Source organism: Crocuta crocuta, unplaced genomic scaffold (assembly GCF_008692635.1).
Source record: "Crocuta crocuta isolate KB4526 unplaced genomic scaffold, BGI_CrCroc_1.0 scaffold132, whole genome shotgun sequence".
In the NCBI taxonomy this organism is placed as follows: Eukaryota; Metazoa; Chordata; class Mammalia; order Carnivora; family Hyaenidae; genus Crocuta; species Crocuta crocuta.
In genome coordinates, this window is record NW_027528611.1 from 136,205 (window position 1) to 157,718 (window position 21,514).

The window sequence follows — 21,514 nt, forward strand, 5'->3', positions numbered from 1 at the left end:
GCTACAGGAAAGAAGCCAATGACAAAGGCTACATATTGTATGATTCCATCTCTATTAAATGTCCAGAAAAGGCAAATTCATAGAGACAAAAAGTAAATTTGTGGTTGCCAGGGACTGGGGTAAGAGAGAGAAGAAGGAGTGGCTGCTAATGGGTATGAGGTTTCTCTTGGGAAGATGAAAGTGTCCTAAAAGTAGATAATAATGGTGGTTATGCAACTCTATGAATATACTAAAAGTCACTGAACTGTATACTTTGAAATGGTCAATTTTACGGTATGTAAATTATATCTCAATAAAACTATTAAAATAATATCTAAGCCTTATAATGTATGAAATTTTTTTCCTAGAAATAGTGACTTCTAAAAAATAAGAATTAAATTTGTACTTACAGCTTTGCTCTGCAATTTATTGAAAGAATATCTCAGGGTATCAACTGCTTCTGATTCTTCTTTGGTTACTTCAACTTCAAACCTGTTTAAAATAGCATAGGCTTCCTGGAGAGTGGGAGAAGAGTTCAGAAACATTACAAGGAAAGCAATTGCCAAATGATGTAGATGCCTTCTAGAAACACGTTCCTATTCTCCCCATTCTTAGAAGAAGAGAGCATAGTCTAGAAGAGTGGTTCCTAAATTAAATATGTATAAAAAGTACCTTTAGATTTTAACTGATACTGGATATTGACTCTAGATCCTAGGTCCTGATATCTGCATTTAATAAGGTGATTCTGATGGAGATATGGGCAGGTCACATTGAAATACTATCCTAGAAATATCCCTAGAATCATTTTCTGTCTCTCTCCTCCTTGATCTTGTGCAATACCATGCAAAGTATCTTCTCATTACTCTATTCAGATATGGGCTGGCTACGTAAAAAATAGAATGAAACAATGATGTGGGAGATAATCTGAAGAAAAGAAACTTGAATGACCAAAGGAATGGACTGACAAATGGATTTACTAAAAGAATTCATGCTGAAGAATGAGATTTCTGCAGTCAAGAAAAAATGATATGATAGCTTGTTAAATCTTAAGAAATGGATGGTCAGGCATCAAAAATTCCCTAATACTAAGATTTAAAAAGGTAGTAAAGGTATGAAGTGTATTAGCTACCAGAGAGTATAAACACTAAATAGTTTTAAGAAGGAAATACTCAGTTATGAGCATTGGCATACCAAACAGAGTCAGTGAGAATGCTAGTCCCACAGGTATTTTGGGGAATAGAGGAATTTAAATTTAAATTTAGATTTAATTTAGAGAATTTTTAAAGAGTCATAAAATAAACTAAGACTCTGATTTTTATTATCACTATGAGCAAGGAATTTAAATATCAGTCATAAAGTACACAAAATAATGGCCTCTCCAATGTTGTCCGCATCCTAATCCATAGAACCTGTACTATGTTACTTTACATGTCAAAAGGGACTTTGCAGATGCACTTATGTTTAAAAACTTGAGATGGGGAGATTGTCCTAGATAAACTGGGTGGGCCCCGTGTAATCACAAAGGTCCATATAAGGAAAAGAGGGAGGCAAGAGAGTGGAATCAACAGGAAACTAATACAGTCCTCTACCCTAAAAAGATCTCTGGTTGATCTTAGTTCCAATAGCTTACTATTGAGCCTAAGTGCACTGCTCCCACCATGCTGCCCAGCGTATGTCGTTGGTCATGAGTTAGACCTGTCAGTGGTTTCTAAGGAAAGCTAAAGATATTTGGGGAACTTGCCTAAATTGTCAGGATTGACATGGAAGAGCAAAACCATTCATTTCTGTAAAATATTGGTGCTACTATAAAAAACTGAACACTGTCTAGACCAGTTCAGCATTATTAATATATCAGTCTTCCTTTGTATACTATTGACTGTTGATAATTGTCAAAATTCCTCCAATGACAACAAATCAGAAAGGAGAAAGAGGCAGACTATGCCATAAAATAGATGAAGTATGTTAATAGAATCAATTTGTGTGTGCGTGTGTCTTTTAAAATTTTTTAAATATTTTTTAATGTTTAATTATTTTTGCGAGAGATAGGGAGACAGAGTGAGCAGGGGAGGGGCAGAGAGAGAGGAAGACACAGAATCTGAAGCAGGCTCCAGGCTCTGAGCTGTCAGCACAGAACCCGACATGGGGTTTGAACTTACAAACCACGAGATCATGACCTAAGCTGAAGTCGGATGCTTAACCAACTGAGCTACCCAGGTGTCCCTCTCTCTTTTTTTGACAAGCATCTCAAGAAAGAAAAAAAAAATGCAATTATTTCTTACTTCAATTGGTCCCAAAGTCATGTCCATTTGAATTTCATTATCACGGATACACGCTAAGGCTTCCATTGCAAATCTGACATCATCTAAATCACGGATAGGTCTAGATAACTTTTTCAAATATTCATTGATAAATGCTATCATGTCTAACATTTTCTTTTTGTATTCTTCATTCAAATATCGACAGAGTAACATCTTCCATGCTTTAGCCTCAATTGATAAGGCCAATTTCATTGGCTCTGGGGAAGAGGAAAAAAGATCAGAATATAACTGACATTCTGAAACTGTTTATTTCACATCTAATCTGAGCATCCATAACTGTACTGACTTATTTGATGATCACTAGAGACATGTGGTTATTGATCACTTGAAATGTAGTTAGTCTGAATTAAATGTGCTATAAAGTTACTAGATTTCAAAGATGTATTCCTCTCCCTATAGAGTATGTTAAGCTGTGCATGAGAAGGACACTGGAGTCTATGGGGAGGAATTTTGGAAATGAGTTCTAGCACTACCCAATGTGAACTTTGCTCTGTTTCTGGTCATCCCACTAGCAGTCCTCATTCAGTCCTCCATACTCTTCTAGGTAAGTCCACACAGCGGAGTGTAATATATTGTGTTCTCTGCCAAACTTGTTCCTGTTTTCCCATTATTCCACTTCCTACCTCATCCACACGGTAGAGAATGTGTGTAACCTGACCTTGTACCTGGGCTGGATTGTCCCAGTCAATCCTGACCTTTTATCCGCTAATCAGAATCCTTTCTTGTTTGGAATGAGACTTGAGGGGGAGTCCTATGCTCTGGGAAGAAGAAAAGGTCACACACAGAGGGAAGAAGAAATGGGAGGCAGAGAGAGTGGAGTTCCTCAGCCTCCTGTACTGTCCCCGGTTCTGGTTCATACCTAAGGCCCAGTTGCATCTTGGATTCTGGGATATATACTTTTCTCATAAAAGAGCTCAGAGAGGTTTCTGTTTCTTGAAAACAAAACAGCACTAACTAGTCAACTCTGTCTTAACAATCCTCACACATTCCTCTTTTCTCCTCTTGGTACCTCTCAAACCCCCAGCCCTGCGGTGCTTGAAACATGATCTCTCCCCCTGCAACTCCCAACAGATTGAGAGGACTAGGTAGCTGAGGAGACAGCAGCCTGAGAAGAGACACACAGTCAGCTTGTGGGTCAAGGCTGTGAGATCCTATCTCTTGAGATCTGTGCCTCATGGACCCCTCTTCTTTTTTTTTTCTTAAATATCTTATTCATTTTTGAGAGAGAGATAGAGATAGCATGAGCAGGGGAGGGTCAAAGAGAGAGGGAGACACAGAATCCGCAACAGGCTTCAGGCTCTGAGCTAGCTATCAGCACAGAGCCCGACATGGGGCTTGAACTCACAAACTGTGAGATCATGACCTGAGCTGAAGTTGGATGCTTAATTGACTGAGCCACCCAGGCACCCCTGGACCCCTCTTCTTTTCCTCAGGCCCCGAGCATTCAGCCCACCTTCCCCTTTCTTTAGAACTGTTACCACTTATTCCATTTTTCAGTTTCCTTTCTCAAAATTCAAGGCTCCAGCCAACTCACACACTGTGCTAGAGTTGATTTGTGTATGAGGAATCACAGCACTAACAACTATGAGAAAACAAACAGGAAGTTTAAATTATAGTAAAAATAACAAGTAAATTAATGTTCCAAAAAGCCTTGGAATTATTGCCCTTGAGGTATAGTTTCTGATTTCTAACTGAATATTCCCTTCAAGTGCTTGTGATTCTTCCCCCAAATTACATCCCTTCTTGATAGATATAATAATAGCAATTAACATATATTGAACTCAACCATGCCAAATGTTTACTATAAAGTAGTTTATGAGGTGGGCACTGTCATTATCATCAGCAGAAGAGATGGAAGTTAAAGAGCTCAGGTAACCTTAATAGTCAAATTTGAGAGCCAGTTACATTTACTCCTTAAGGATAGACCTGAAAATCTACTTAAAATGGATAGTTGTTGTAAAATAGGTCATTCAAATATCTCCTGAGAATAAAATCTCACAAACCTCAAGCAGGATTGAGTGTACTGCTGTAACCATGGCAATAAGGAGCCACCACAACCCAGTTTTAAACCCAAACCACAGACCAACAGACCTCAGTTCGCATGTTTTTGCCAACCAATCAGCACCAGCCCCTCCCTTCTGAATGTCAACCAATCAAAAAGAACATATTCAATAAGCCCACCTCTGAGCACCAACTAATCAACAACAGTCTCATCTGAGTAAGCGTCCTTCTACAGGCGATGCTAACCTATCTATACCCACAGTGCTTGAACTCCATGCCACCCACATACCCTATATGAGATGGGGCAGTGTGCTCTGTGGAGAACACTGTGTCTGAGCAGCAGAGCTCTCCCTTACTCTTATAATCAGTAAAATCGGTTTGGGCTTTGTATCTCAGAGATTAAATGGCTGTCTCATCATCCTCTGATACTCTAATCCCAAGTGGATTAACTTCTCAGGAAACCTCAAAGTGTTTGACTTCTATCTCATCTCTACAATTCCCTCCTCATAACAACCCCAAAAAGAGTTTCAAGCGTAGTCTAGTTGTTTGCCAATTGAGGACGTGTTCATATTCAGTGTATTAAGCCACCCTCATATATTATGTACAAAAGTATATAATAATAAATTATATAACATACATATTATATATAATATATGTGCATATTTATATGTATAATATATATGTATATAAAAGGATATGCATGTTTATATGTATAATATATATGTATATAAAAGGTAGCTTAATAACTGTTTCCTAAATAGTGTAACATTTCATATGAAAACACAGACACTTTACATCTAATTTTAAAAATACCTGTATGTAGTTCAAGTGCTCCTACAACAATAATAGGCTTCAACTCATCAATCTCCTGTTCAAACGTAGCAAAATGTAGAATTTCTGACCTGATTTCAGTCAGAGAGGGGTTGTCAGCCAAAAACTCCTGTAGTAAGGAAATAGGAAACAGGAAGCAATGTTTTCTTTAATTTTTGGACAGTATAAATTTCACATTGCTTTTTTTCTTTTCTTTCTTTTCTTTTGTTTATATATTTTTCCACTTGCATATCAGGCCAGTGGCTCATAAAGAAAGGGATGAGCTGGTAGTACTGGCAGATGAGGCCAGGTGAGGGAATTCCAAAGTCTACCATGAATAACTTACTGAGTTATTCATGTGTCCTTGAGTCTCTAACCAAAAATATAGTTGAATCTATGTTGTGACATATCCTTGAATACCCAGCCTCTGAATGTGTCTGGAACATAATTGGTGCCCAACTGTTTACACAAATTAAATGAAATCTGCCTGAGCCTCACTACTCTCAGTTGCCTCGGAGTGTCACTGGTAAGTACGGCACAAAATCTAGTATGTTAGATGCTTGGCCTTTTCACGTTCTTGACCTCTGCTCATGAGTTCCTGTCATCATCACTGATACTTTCCTGCTTCTCTTGCGCATGTTAGATATAAACAATTCAAACCCAAACTGCATCACAAGTAGCCGAAATATACCTTCACTTTCACGTCTCGGTCTTCTGTCCAGAGCGTCTTGTACTTTTGAAAGTCCTGCAATGCCTCATGAGCCGCCTTTCGTAGAGAATTCACAGAGGAAGAGAGGAGGAGGACCAATTTGGAAATATCCTTGTGTTCCGCTACCCCTGGATAAAAGTTCTTCAGCTTCCTTGCAGGAATAATTTCTTCAATAGATCCTGAAAACAGATGGTTTTATAGAGAGATAATTTCTATATGCGACTTCAAATATTATCAGTTTTAATATTTATAGGCTTTTTTCAAGCTGGATTTTCTTTATTATTATTATTATTTAAATTCAAGTTAGTTAACATACAGTGTAGTCCTGGCTTCAAGAGGTGATTCCCATGATTCAACACTTACATATAACACCACCCAGTGCTCATCCTGAAAAGTGCCCTCCTTAATGCCCATCACCCGTTAAACCCATCCCCCCATCCAACACCCCTCCAGCAGACCTCAGTTTGTTTTCTGTATCTAAGAGTCTGTTATGGCTTGCCTAAACCACGGTGTCAGATTTTGAGGTCTAGATTTCTTTAATGTGGGAAAACTGCTTTCAGAGAACAGAGCTGAAAGACACTGATTAAACACCCCCCGCCCCCCCAGTAAGTCCTCCAAGAAAAGAAAGGTCAAAAGAGCTGAAATTGTTGCTCTATAGAACAGTATGGTGGTTAAAAGGGAGGCACCATACTTATTACCCAAATAACCTTTGGCCAGTTTTTTAATCTTCACGGAAATACTTGCAAGGATTAAATGAGACAATTTATGTTCGTCCTCAGCTCAGCATCTGGTATATAGAGATCATGCAATCACTATTAGCCACTACCATAAACATCTCTCACCAAAATCTGATCATGCCATTGCCTTGATCAAAATTCTCAATAATTCCCCATCAGACAGAGACTATTCAGATACTTTTATTTGGCCCAAACAACCCCTTACTTTTTCAAAAACAGTTATGAACAATTAAAAATCATGATATTTCATGTGCAACTTCAGATTTCCAATTGAGTTCTCTTTTAAAAAGGTTTAATCTGGGGGGTGCCTGGGTGCCTCTGTTGGTTGAGCATCTGACTTCAGCTCAGGTCATGATCTCATGGTTTGTGGGTTCGAGCNCATCCCTGGTGAATTTGCCAGTCTCCTCTAAGACCACGTCACTCATTTGCTCTTCTGTCTTACTTTTAATCAAAACGAAAGCAAAAGAATGTACAAGGTATTTGGCTGAATTAAATAAGTAACTAATGATGCATGTCCTGGTAGTTCCTTCCCTTTTATTGCACAGAAGCATCCCACTGTGCAGATGTATCTCATTTTGTTGATCCATTGACCAGTTTTTGGACATCTGGTTTGCTAGCAATTTGAAGCTATTATAAATAATGCAGTGTGAATATTCACGTCTTTACACGGACATATGATTTCATTTCTCTTGGATAAATTCCTAGGGTGGAATTTCTGAGCCAAATGGTACAGGTATGTTCAACTTTTTAAGGAAGTGCCAAACTGGTTCCAAAGTGGCTGTACCTTTATATACACTCCCACCAGTGATGCAGTAAAGTTTCAGGCTCTTTGTCAACAATTGGCAAAAAATTTTATCCATTCTAATAGGCGTGCAGTGGTATATCATCATAGTTTTAATGTGTATGTCCTTAATACTAATGGTGTTAAGCATCTTTTCCTGTGTTTTTTAGCCATGCATGCATCTTCTTTGTTGAACTAATCTTTTGACCATTTGGGAGGGCAATAGTCTTATAATTCGGTTTGAGTTTTTTATATTCTGAATATAAGTATTTAATGCCAGATGTATGCATTGCAAATATTTTCTCCAAAAATGTAGCTTCTGTTTTTAATGTTTTAAATGGTATCTTTTGAAGAGCAATAGTTTTGAATTTGACTGAAGTCCAGTTTGTCAATTTTCTTTGTCAAGGATCATGTTTCTGCTGTCATACCTGAGGAATTTTTGTATAACCTCAAATTGCTAACTTCCCAACTTTTAAAAATTTCTTTCTAAAGAAGTTTTTATAGGTTTAGTTCTTGTATAATTGACTTTGAGTTAATTTCTCAAAGTTTTCTTTGAGAAGTTTTCTTCAAAAATTTTTATAGCTTTAGTTCTTGTATAACTGACTTTGAGTTCATTTCTTTGCATAGTGTGAGGTAAGAGTCCAACTTCATTTTTTATATGTATATCTAATTGTTCTGTGTGTTGAACAAGACTGTGTGTTGAAGAGACAATCTATTGCACCATTTTTTTTTAACTTCATATCCTTTCAGAAAGTCAACGGACTCTAAAGTTTATTTGTGTATTGCCTATTCTGTCCTACGGATCTACATGTCTATCCTTAGGCCAATACTGCACTGTTTTGATTATTATAACTCTACAGTATGTTTTGAAACCAAGTCATCCAGCTCTATTATCCTTTTTCAAAATCATTTTGGCTATTACAGTTCCTCTGAATTTCCCTATTTCCTATTCAAATTTTCGGATGAACTCAATTTCTCCAAAACATTTGGAGAAACAAATTTCTGGGATCTTGATAGAAAGTCCACTAAATCTATAGATCAATTTGGGAGAACTGCCAACTTAGCAGTACTGGGACTTCCAACCATGAACATGGTGTTATCTTTCAGCAATATTTTGTAGTTTCTGATGTACCGGCCCTATAGTTCCTCTGTTAAATTTATTCTCTACGGTAGTATTATGAATGAAATTGTCTTCTTAATTTAATTTTCAGTTGTTCATTCCTAGTATTTAGAAATATAATTGTGCTTTGTATATTGATCTTATATCCTGCATACTTGCTGAACTCATTTATTAATTCTAATAGTTTTGCATGTGTATGTATTCCTGAGGATGTTTGTACATACAAGATAATGTTATCTGTTAATAAAGCCAGTTTTGCTTTTTCCTTTCTAGTCTGTATATCTTTAATTTCTTATTAAATCCACTGGATTGAATCTCCAGTATAATGTTGAATAGATGTGGGGAAAGCCAGTATTCTTAAGTTGCTCCTGATCTTAGGGGTAGATAATTAGTCTTTCACCATTATATATGATGTTGGCTGTAAGTTTTTCATGCTGTCCTTTATCAGATTGAAGAAGTTCAATTCTATCCCCAGATTGTTGAGTTTAACAGGACAGAGTAGTTGGATTTTGCCAAATTTTTTCTCTATGTCTACAGAGGTAATTGTGTGATTTTGTCCTTTATTCTATTAGCAAGATGTATTTTAAGCCAATCTTGTTTCCTGGGATAAACTTCATTTGGTCATAATATACCTTCCTTTTTATATGTTTCTGAATTCAGTTTGCTAACATTTTGTTAAGGATTCCAACATGGTCATTTAAATGTGTGGACCCTTTAAAGAATGCTTTTAAATATAAAGAAGTCAAATTTAAATATATTTTCTTCTATAGTTTGAGCTTTGTATGTCTTGAGAATTTTTCCCTACCCTAATGTCATAAATATATTGTGCTATATTTTATTCCAACAGTGTTATATAATACATATATATTTAACAGTGTTATAAAATATAGACTAATGGGTATGAATTTAAGATACTTTTATTTTTTAATGTTTATTTATTTTGAGAGAGAGAGTGAGTGAGAATAGGCTCAAATGGGGGAGAGGCAGAGAGGGAGGGAAAGAGAGAATCCCAAGCAGGCTTCCCACTGCCAGCACATGGTGCTCTACCCTACAAACCATGAAATCAAGGACAAAATCACATGTCTGAAATCAAGAGTTGGATACTTAACCAAGTGAGTGCTCCCGGCACCCCTTAAGACACTTTTATGATCTTAAAAACTTAAATTAAGTTTTTCCATATGGATAAAAGTCACTAGTATCATTTATTAAATAAATAGCACATTTTTTCCCTCCTGATTTGTAAGTCCATTTGTCTTATATATCTAATTTTCATACAGATGAGTGTTTCTGCACTCTCTGCTCTGTTCCATTAATCTATTATCTATTCTTGCGCCATTAAGAAATTGTCTTAATTGGCCTGCCTTAATAATACTTCTTTCTATATGGCAGAAAAGACCGCCCTCCCACTCTGTTTTCTTCATCAATATTTTGAGCTATTTTTGGCTATTTTCACCTCCACATAATTTTACAAAAAAAGTTAAAATTAATTTGACAAATTACAGAAAAGAAGTCTGTTGTGATATCATTGAAATTGTATTGAATTTGCAAATTAATTTAAAAATTGAGTTCTTCAAGTTGTGGATTTATTTATATCTTCCATCATGCCATTCAATAATAAGAATTTTCTCCAAAAATGCCATGCAAATATTTTTTAGATTTATTTATTAAGTACCTTATGATTTTGTAGCTATTGAAAAGCCTATTTTTTTCTATTATATTCTGTCCAGTTTTATGGAGATATAATTGACATATAATTCTATTACATTCTATTATAGAAACACTTTTGTATGTTGGTCTCTTACACAAAAACATTACTGAACCTATTCGTTCTAATAGTCATTTCTAGATTTGTTGGATTTTCCATGCATTAGCTTCAAATAAGGACAATCTTAGTCTTCCTTTCCAATGATCTCATTCTTTATTGTCTGATTTCTCCAATAAAATATTGAATAAAAGTAATGATAGCAGGCTTCCTTGTTTATTCTTCATTTTAAATGGGAATAAGTGCTTCTAAATTTTTCCACAGACATTGTTAGCAGAAAATTTTCATATTCCTAGTGTGCTAAAAGGATGTGTATGGGTGACTAAAATATACCATAAACATAAAAGTACATAAGACAGTAGTTAAAGAAGAATATGGCATATACAAAACATATATTAAATAAGAAGAAAAATAGTTTCAATGTATTTAGCACCCAGATTAAGGAAAGAATGGTGACAATATATCAGTAGTCCTTTCTAGGCCCTCTGAAATTACATATTCCTTCCTTACTCCCAGAGGTAACAGGGATCCTGAATTTTCTTTGAAGATAAACCAACAATCTTATTTCTAAACAATATATTGTTGAGTTTTTCTTTTTTTTTAACTGAGCACTATACAAAAGCCTAGTTGTAAAGGAAAGAATGTTAATTGCCCGTGTTAAAAGAAGGTTCCCAGAAAATAAGAAGCCGAACAGTTTGAATCTAGTCTGGCTTCAGTTTTCCTCAAAATCTACAAAACCCCTTTGTGGAGAAGCCTTGGGGGATGATCACAGGTGGGTCTATCACTTATGATCAGGAAAATACAGGTTTCATCATAATGAGGGCATCTGTCAGGGCTGTGTTTATGAGCCATGTAATGGAATCCAGCAGGAATATGGCGAGGAAAGTGGGCTAATCTTTTCCCTTTAGATCACAGTTCTCTCCCTCTAGATCCCAGTAGCAGGTCAAAGCAGAACACTTCCAAAGAATGAAAGGAGTTTCCTCAGCAGATCTAGCTTAATGAAAGTAGATTGGCAACTTCATCAGCATGTGTGAAAACAAGCAAAAACCATAGCATGGTGCCCACAGATAATACTAACAAATACTCAAAATTTGCTGAGAGAGTAAATTTCAAATCTTATTACCATACACATACATACACACAAAAATGGTAACTGTGGGAGGCAATGGACATATTAATTTTTTTGATTGTGGTAACCATTTCACAATGTATACATGTATCAAAAAATCACACTGTGCACCCTAAGTATATGCAGTTTTTACTTACCAAAAATAGTTCAGCTTTCTACAGAAGAAAGTGTCCAAAAATGTCGATGGAACTTTGGGTCAGTGCCATATCACATTCATAATTACTTAAGGGAATAGCTTATATGTACTTTAGGTACAAGGAACACATGACCCAGAACTTCTAAGCACCATGTTCTAGCAAACTAAGTTCATTGGACCAAATATAATGCTGAAAGTAGAATTAGTTCTAAGCCTAGTTGCAATTTTCCTTTGAATCTAAGATTATGATAGTGGAACAGTGATAAAAATCCTTGTTCCCTATGTCCAAATATAGATGGAAATGTTTGTACATTATGTTTATGATGGAAGATGGAGAACACTCATTTTTTATTTTTAAAGCAAAATTTACAAATAAACATGACAAAAATGACAGCCACTTTTTAAAAAAGGATGGAATCTTGTCATTTGCAATGACATGGATGGATCTAGAGAGTATAATGCTAAGTGAAACAAGCCCATCAGAGAAAGACAAATACCATATGATTTCATTCATATGTGGAATTTAAGAAACGAAGCAAACAAACAGAAAAAAAAAAAAAGAGACAAACCAAGGAGCAGAGTCTGAACTATAAAGAACAAACAGATGGTTACCAGAGGGGAGGTGGGTTAAGGGCTGGGTGAAATAGGTGAAGGGGAGTAAGAGTACACTTACCTTGATGAACACTGGGTGATATATGGAATTGTGGAATCACTATACTGTACACCTGAAACTAATATAACGCTGTATGTTAACTGCACTGGAATTACAAGTTTTAAAATCTATATGCTGTCATACCCAGGAAGAATCATAAAGATGATTTACTAGTTGTTATAATTCTAACATTCTATTCATCGGGGATGTGCTTTACTATTCTTACTCTCTTCCTTCTTTGGTGCTTTTGTTGTGTTTAAATGTGTCAGGTCAGTAGTGCGGCTGGGACTGGTGACGGCAGGCTTGACAAGACGGGTCTGCTGTTGCCCCCAGTGAGCCACTCCTCTGCTGACTTCCAGGGTTAGCTGGATCATACGGTTAATGGCTTGTTGAATGTCATCCAAACTAGGAACCATTACCTGTGCAGAGAAGAAACAAGTTCCTGGTACTGTCAGTACACACCATCCCTCCTTCTGTTTCTCACCAGCCCATCCCCCACTGGGTGGGACAGCCTTAGCTGGCCCAGTGGAAGATTACTTTGAGGAGAGGGAGGTTAAGAAAAGGGAAGACTGTGGACTCTCTCTATCCTGAAGTTTCTATTATTTCCTGTAGACTAAAAGGTCAGGCATAGTACTTGTCATCCTTTTCCTGTGAGGGCGGCTAGATGCGGCCAAAAATTGTGGACTGTGTGTTGGATATCAATGAAGCAAAATAATTGAAGAAGCTATACTGCCAAGGTTCTGACCTCAGATCTTTGAAATGTGCCAAAGAGGCCAAGAAGCTGTCCCCCAGGAGGCCAAGCTGTGTAGATGTAGATGGATATAGATGAGTCACAGATCATTTCTGCCTGGCCATATCCTGTGGCCCATCACAGAATGCACCTCAGTCATCCTGTAGACTTGGAGTTCAGATGCCATTTGGCAACTGAGACCTGAGACGGTGGTAAAAATAAGTGCCAGGAGAAAGCACAGGGTCCACCTGCTCAGGGCAGAGGCTCTTTCTATCCTGCCATTCTTGGTTACCTCACAGTTGTATGTTTGCTGTAGGGATTTGGACTTCTGGGATAAACTATTTAGATAATTTAATGCTTGAAGAAAGAAAAAGCAAGAATGCTTTTCAAGTATTTGCAACTGAGCGCTGAACAGAGATGCTTAACCCATCTATTATACCATCCTTCAACGTACCATGAACTCTGAAGAGTGATTATTTTATAATAGATAAAAATAACATTCTGATTTTTGTTTAATATTGGGATAAAACCAAAAAATACATAGGGGGTGCCTGAGTGGCTCAATCAGTTAAGTGTCTGACTCTTGATTTCGTCTCAGGTCATGATCTCACTGTCTGTGGGATCAAACCCTGCCACCACGAAGCCTGCTTAGGATTCTCTCTCTCCCTTTCTCTCTGTCTCTCCCTCACTTGCCCTCTCTCTCTCTCAAAAATAAATAAATATTTTAAAAATACATAGAGCTGAGAAGTTATTCTAAGTGAAAGTTCAGTGGCAGTCCTCTATTTCTTTAAAAATTACCAAAATATCATTATATTAACTTGAATATTAATTATGCTTACCACGTTTGGAATTGCAAGATGTACTTCAGTTTTTATGAAGGAAATAACATCTTCTGATCGCCTTCGTCCATAGTGGCTGTAATAAGATGCACGTTTAAAACTTGTAAAACTTAACCTAAAGTTTCATAAGTACCTTGATTATGCTACCATTTTCAATCCTAAAATTAAAGACTATTTTCAAAATACCAAATTACATTGATAATGTTATTTATAATGAAACCATACTTTTCAGAGAACTAAGAAAACATGTTAATATTATTTGAAATAAAATATTACTCTCCTATACATTTTCTAGTATTTTAACATTCTCTCTCTCTCTTTCTCTCACTCTCTCTGTGTCTTGGTAATAACCATTTATTAATGTTTACTAAATGCACTGCTTGTTCCCAGCTTTGTAACAGATGTCAGACCTGATCACCAACAAAAAGCATATATCTTCATATACTTTCATATATACATGTTTTTTGCAAGGTTACACATGAGGTTTCTGGTCAAAGCCTTCCAAAAACTGCTTTTTAAACAACATACTCATTCTCAGACAGAAGTAAAGACATACAGACACACAAATGCAAGAAATGAAGAACACACATCAGAGTTATAAATTAATTGATTAGCTCCCTCGGCCTTGACCTCTGTCCCCACCCTAGACAAAATTATAATAAACACTTTATTGCTCTCCATAGCAGGAAATGCTGTCATTACTGAAAAATGACGCATTCCTTTATAAAGATGGGGGGAAATCATAAGTAACACAAAGTTTCCACAGTCCAATGTGAAGACCCAGTGTTACATATTTTTAGAAGGAACTCTTAGAACCAAAGCAAGCAAACAAAGGAGAAAAGGCCTCTAATTCATAGACCCATTGTGAAATCCAGGATGCAATAATAAAACAAGTGTAAACTATATTTAAAAGAGCACAATCTGAAAACAACAAAGAGTTAAATAAAGTATAAACAGCTGAAGTAATAGAGGCAGTGCATGGCACACTAGGTCACTCAGTAACTTATTTGACAAACTAGTGATTAAAGAATTCTCCAAAATTTCAGATGCAAAATACAGAGACAGATATTACTTAAAGAAATGGCAAGAAAAAATTAAGGAAAAGTAATGTTTATTGAATGCTTAACATATGCCAGGCACTCTTCCAAGCACTTTCCACGAATCTATATATTTCATGCTCACATTAACTATGTGAAGCAGATCTTGTGCTTATTATTTGCATTTTACAGATGAAGAAACCAAGGCAGGGAGAAGCTGAGTAACTTACGGAGGGTCACTCAGCTGAGAGACACTTTACTACCTAGATCCAGCACATGAATCTTACACATGGTCGATTAAAGCACAGCCCTTCTCTCATCTTCAGAAGACACTTGTTTTATCATTGTGAAAAGATTATCTGTGTGCCTGGTAGGATTACTGGGAAGAATTACCTACACCAAAACATACAATTTGTGAATTTCCAGAATAACAGGGAAAATCCTATAAGGATCAAAACAACAGGGTGTCACTTAGAAAACTGGATTAACAGCAGAACCCTCATGAAAGTGGAAACAAAAGAAGCCGATAAAACAATATTTTCAGAGTGTGAGAGAGATTGTGATCCCTGCTGACCTAACTAGCATTCATGTGTTAGGGTAAGAAAAGGGCATTTTAGACAAAGGAGGATGTTGAAGTATTATGCTCATGTAGATCTTTTCAAAATTTACTTAGTGCTGCAGGACTTGTACATCAACATGGCATAGCAAGTTCAGACTTCAAAAACACTCTTTGTGCAAAATATGTAATAATCATGGATAGAATATAAAGGAAATGAAAATACTCAAATGCAAGGTTAGCATCTCCATGAATCAGAAATGGGTCAGAAACACATCAACAGCATGGCCAGGAGTATGGTTAGGAATTAGGCAGTGACAGTGGAAGGTTGGCTCCTGTGGACTCTAAGGCACTGAAAGCACTCTATATGAGACTAGGCCTCAGCCAGCCCTGCTACCCAAAGCCGGAAACTAAGGTAATGCTCCTCTGCTTGTAAAGAAGGAAAGCAAAACCAAAATACAGCCCATCAACCTACTTCTGGTAGCTACAACATCTCCAAAAGATGTGGGCCTAGGGTGATGAAACAAACCCACATCATCCCCAGGAAGCAATGAAGTCAGACTACTTGTGTGCCCCCTGGCCAAACCTGCCGTATCCCTGGTATCTCTTCAGTGGGCAGTTATCATGAGCAAATACGACTTGGGTCTATATTCATGGTTCCCAGGGTCATGGGAGACAAAAGTAAAGCTCCTACATAGAAAGCCAGGGTGGGAGAGAGAAACATAACACACACATACATAGACACACACACACACACACACACACACACACACACAACTGGAACTAATGAGGTACTATAAACGAAAACCCCAAAAGGCATAAATAAGTCTTACAGTAAGAAAGAGAATGAAAGGAATTAATAATTGAAACAAGAACTCACTCCAGATAAAATCAATGCATATAAGACTCTAAAATAAGTATATTAAGAATATTCAAAGAGAGAAATGAAGGTTATCTTCTCCCAACATAATAAATTACAAAACTAAAAAGGAAGAAATAATACCTGGAAAATAAGAAAAAAAGTATTAATTGAAATATTTAAGATACAATATATGAGATCATCTTTAGACTAGAAACAGAGATACTTGCTCATAATGTAGTCCAGAAAGGCAAAAAGACAAAACACATGACAGACTAGTTAGGAGACAGAGAGGACAGGCTGAAGGCCCCAAGATTTGAGATGACTACATGTCTAGTGTGCCCCAAACAGTTACAGGTTAAATCTGCCCTGACACTTCACTTGGGTTGTACCCCTTCACTCAAAAGAGTATCCTGTTTGGAACCATAAATCATGTGGTCAACCTATTCAACATTCAACTGTTTCCCAGAAGGAACAACTCAAAAGGAAATTGCTGAGGATTTTCCAGGATTAAGGAAAGCTATACACCCTGAAATAGAAAGTGCACTCTGAGAACAAAGCAGGATTAAATAAAGACAAATCCACACAGGGAAAGAGAACTGAATAACATCAAGCATAAAAATGAATCTTTAGTTACAGTTAGTGCAGACTTCTCATCACTACATTATAAGTCAGAAAAAAATGAAATACTTTCAAAGTGCTGAGAGACAAACAAAAACTTTTTATCCACCCAGACTGTCATGAAAATGTGAAAGCAAAATAGGTATTTCTCAGACTTAAAATAAAGAATAAGAGAGTTTACCCCTCATATACGTTGACTAAGGATCCAGTGGGATACAAGAAATACACACGAATCTGGAGGTTTTATAAAATATGCCAGTAAATAAATTATTTTTAAGTGCTCAGAAGAGGGCAAAACTAAAATAACAAGCAGCAATAATGAGGTAGATACCGTTCAGTGTGTAAATCATGCCAAGGCCCTTGTAGTTAGAAATAAGACTAGAAAACTGAAAAACCATTGATAGTACTTCTTTTTTTTTTTAACTGGAGCAAAATATTTGTATTCTCAATTTAAGGGTAACTTCTTAAATAACTGAAGTATAGGAAAGAAAATAAGCGGAAAATGGGGTGCCTGGGTGGCTTAGTCGGTTGAGCGTCTTTCACTTAGGTCATGATCTCACGGTTGTGGGTTCGAGCCTCACATCGAGCTCTGTGCTGACTGCCAGCTCAGAGCCTGGAGCCTCTTTCAGAGTCTGTCACTCCCTCTCTCTCTGACCCTCCCCTGCTCACGCTGTCTCTCTCTCTCTCTCTTTCTCTCTCCTAGAAATAAATAAAACATTAAAAAAGGATGAGCACTGGGTGTTATGTGGTAACTAATTTGACAATAAACTATTTGTAAAAAAAAAAAAAAAAATTTTTTTTAAAAAAGGAAAGAAAATAAGCGGAAAATATGGTCCACTCCAAAAATAACAGAGATAATAAAATGAACCAAAGAACACAGATACTAAAAAGAAGGCACAAAAGGAAATGTCATAAGTGTAATTATATCAAAAAATTACAATAAATGTAAATAAACTCTATTAAAAGGCAGAGATAATCAGATTGAATTTAAAAATCAAGTATATGATGCTTTTAAAAAATAAAACCAAAAATTGCACAGTAAGGTTTGAGCAGAGGGCTAAAAAGTGATATACCAAAAAAGCCAGTAAGGCAAAATTAATGACAGACTAAAAAGAACTAGAGGAATTAGGATTAACATGCATAAAGAAATAAAATAAAAATAAAAGATACAGTGCCTTAAGCAAATTTAACTAATATGATCTTGCATGCACCTAAAAACATAACCTTAAAACACATAAAACAAGAACTGACCAAAACGGACAGATAGTGTCAAATTCACAATCACATTGGGAGATTATAACAGTGTGATTAAATTAAAATTCAGCCATGATTAGCCAATGAGTAAATGTAACAAAAATGTGCAAGACTTTTACACAGAGAATCATAAAACTTCATTGAGAAATAGTAAAAGAAGACTTAAGTGGAGAGGTAATCATGATTCTGGATGGAAGAGTCAATACCGTAAAGATGCTAATTCTGACCAAATCGATCTGTAGATTCAATAATTTTTAACAATCAGTAATTTATAAAATTCAGTAATTTATATAATCCTCTCAGACTCTCAAATTCAGAGAGCAAACTGAGGGTTGATGGGGGGTGAGGGAGAGAGGAAAGTGGGTGACGGGCACTGAGGAAGGCACTTGTTGGGATGAGCACTGGGTGTTTTATGGAAGCTAATTTAACAATCAATTATATTTAAAAAATATATACATATATATTATCTTCTCAAAGAAAAAAGTAATTTTTCAACAACTTTTGTTTGGTTAACTAACTCTACAGAAAAAAATACATTGGCCTCCTACCTCACAAAATCACAAAAATCAGAATCATGTGGATTAAATCCCTAAATGTAAAAGACAAAAGTATAACATTTTAGAAGACATAATGAAGTAAGGAAAGATTTCTTTTAAGATACATAAAAGTCATAAGGAAAAGATCAAGGAATATTTTCAAGAAAAGACTGATAAACCTGAATACTTTAAACTCAGCAGAAGATACCATAAAGAGAATGAAAAAACAGGCACAACTGGGAGAAGATATCTGCTATATTATCATCAACAAAGTAATATATTGAGAACATTCATAAATAAGTCAAATCCAATAGAAAAATGGGCAAAAAAGAAAGAAATGAAGGAAAGAAGACAACCTAAGCCAAAGTAAGACAAGACAAAAGGAAAAAAAGGAACACAAACTTCAAGGAAAAGAAGGCATAAATAACTCATAGCCATGAAAATATGTTCAACCTCAACAGCAACCAAGAAAATGATTATTTAAGTCCCAGTGAGATGAAATTTCACACCCCATTTTTCGTAAGAATTTTTTAATTGAGCAATACCAATTGTGTGCAAGCATGGGGAGTCATGGGGACTCTCATGCTGGACACTGCATGGTTAAATGAGGTATGCACATAGCCCATGGCCCAACCATTCCATTCTTTTTGTTTTTCTTTTTTTCTTTTCTTAATGTTTTATTTATTTCTAGGAGAGAGAGAGAGACAGAGAGAGAGACAGCGTGAGCAGGGGAGGGTCAGAGAGGGAGGGAGATACAGACTCTGAAATAGGCTCCAGGCTCTGAGCTGGCTGTCAGCACAGAGCCCGACACGGGGCTCGAACCCACGAACCGCGAGATCATGACCTAAGCGAAAGTCGGACGCTTAACCGACTAAGCCACCCAGGCGCCCCCCAACCATTCCATTCTTAACAGCTGTAGCAAGAGACAGGTACAAAAATGTTTTTACACAGGTTTTATTCAGAATAGCTCAAACTGGAAACTACCCAAATGACCATCACCAATAGAATAAACAGACTATGTACACTCTAACTATATAGAAGTGAAAACAAATTATATCAACATAGATGAGTCTCAAAAATATAATACTGAACACAGCTTAAATACAGGCAAAATTAAATGCTACTTTGATTAGAGATACAAACTTGGAAAACTGTAAGGAAAACTAAGACAATAATAAGTATGAAGTTCAGAATAGCGGTTACTACATATGGGTGAGCAGAGAAAGGACTGATAAGGGGACCACTGGTGTTCAATGTTCTTTGTCTTGACCTGGAGTTTAGGAACATAACTGTTCATTTGATCACTATTCTTACAGTATTACACATATATTTTCATATAGTCTTTTTCATAAATGTTATACTTTAAATAAAAAATTTTTAATTTATCAAAATAAGAGGTAATCTTAGTATTGTTATGATAGCATTACCAGACTTATTTAGCATATTTTCAACTTGCCTTGAAACAAATATTCTTCTTTTCATTGTGTCCAAAGATAACCGTGTAGCTTTTTGAAGACTGTCTAGTAATTGATGAGAGAAAAAAGCATAGACCTCTTTACATTCCTGTAACAAGAAATTATATTAAAAGTTGGGTTCAGGGCACCTCGGTGGCTCAGTTGATTAAACATCTGACTCTTGATTTCAGCTCAGGTCATGATCTCACAGTTTGTGGGATTGAGCCTCACGTCAGGCTCTGTGCTGAGATCACGGAGCTTGGAATTCTCTCTCTCCCTCTCTCTCTGACCCTCCCCTGCTCATGTGCTTCTTGTCCCCTCCCCACCAAAAATAAATAAATAAACTTAAAAAATAAAATTGGGGTCAAGATGGTGGCATGGCAAGATCAACTCCCCCACCATGGCATCACAGCAGTCATAGCCATATCCTACAGCCAGACTGCCAAGTCTACCCACCACTGTGCCACAACCACAGCCCTGCCACAACAGAAGGGCACACAGAGCACACATAAGGGACACCCAGCTCTGATGAGAGGAGACTGAAATTCTGGGCATAAGACCACTCCTTTAAGATTGTGAGATGTAGATGAATAATCTGATACATAAAAACAAACACAAGAGGGGCACCTGGGTGGCTCAGTCGGTTAGGCATCCGACTTCAGCTCAAGTTATGATCTCATGCTTCATGGGTTCAAGCCCCACATCCAGCTCTGTGCTGACAGCTCAGAGGTTGGAGCCTGCCTCATATTCGGTGTCTCCCTTTCTCTCTGCCTCTCCCCCTCTTGCGTTCTCTCTCTCTTAAATAAATAAATACATAAATACATAAAACATAAAAAACAAACAAACAAAAAAGAAACAAACACAAGAGAATTGGCAAATGAGGAGATAGAGGACTATGTTCCAAACAAAAGAACAAGAAAAAAACCTCAGAAAAAGAACTAAATGAAACAGAGATAAGCAAGCTACCTGATAAAGAATGTAAGTAATGGAGTGCAAGTAACAGTCATAAAGATGCTCACCAAACTTGGGAGAAGAATGGATGAACACATGAGAACTTCAAGAGAGAGAGAGAGAAAATATAAGAAAGTACCAAAGAGAAGTTACAACTGAACTGAAAAATACACTAGAGGGGTTCAACAGCAGACTGGGTAAAGTAGAAGAACAAATCAATGAGCTGGAAGGCAAAGCAGTGGAACTCACCCAAAGCAGCAAAATGAAAACAGAAGTAAGAAAAACAAAAATACCATAAGGGACCTTTGGGAAAATATCTTGTGGGAAAAGTGCTTATAGGAATTCCATGAGGATAAGAGAGAGAAAGATCCAGAAAAAAATTATTTAAAGGCTAAAAACTTCCCTAGTCTGAAGAAGGAATCAGACATTCATGTGCATAAAGCACAGAGTTCCAAATAAGATGAACTCAAAGATATCCACATCAAGACACATTATTATTAGAATGATAAAAGTCAGGGCGCCTGGGTGGCTCAGTCAGTTGAG

At 36.6% G+C, this 21,514-nt stretch overlaps 1 protein-coding gene across 1 annotated transcript in view; it reads right to left on the minus strand.

The window, feature by feature from the left end:
* Window positions 1-21,514, minus strand: part of DNAH8 (dynein axonemal heavy chain 8) — a 223,098-nt gene that overhangs the window by 133,682 nt on the left and 67,902 nt on the right. The window contains exons 20-26 of the mRNA XM_077754815.1: window positions 20,023-20,129; window positions 13,704-13,779; window positions 12,361-12,553; window positions 5,800-5,996; window positions 5,112-5,238; window positions 2,259-2,494; window positions 390-494 (exon numbers count right to left, since the gene is read on the minus strand). Coding sequence (XP_077610941.1) covers window positions 390-494; window positions 2,259-2,494; window positions 5,112-5,238; window positions 5,800-5,996; window positions 12,361-12,553; window positions 13,704-13,779; window positions 20,023-20,129 — 1,041 coding nt within the window. The remainder of the gene's footprint in view (window positions 1-389; window positions 495-2,258; window positions 2,495-5,111; window positions 5,239-5,799; window positions 5,997-12,360; window positions 12,554-13,703; window positions 13,780-20,022; window positions 20,130-21,514) is intronic.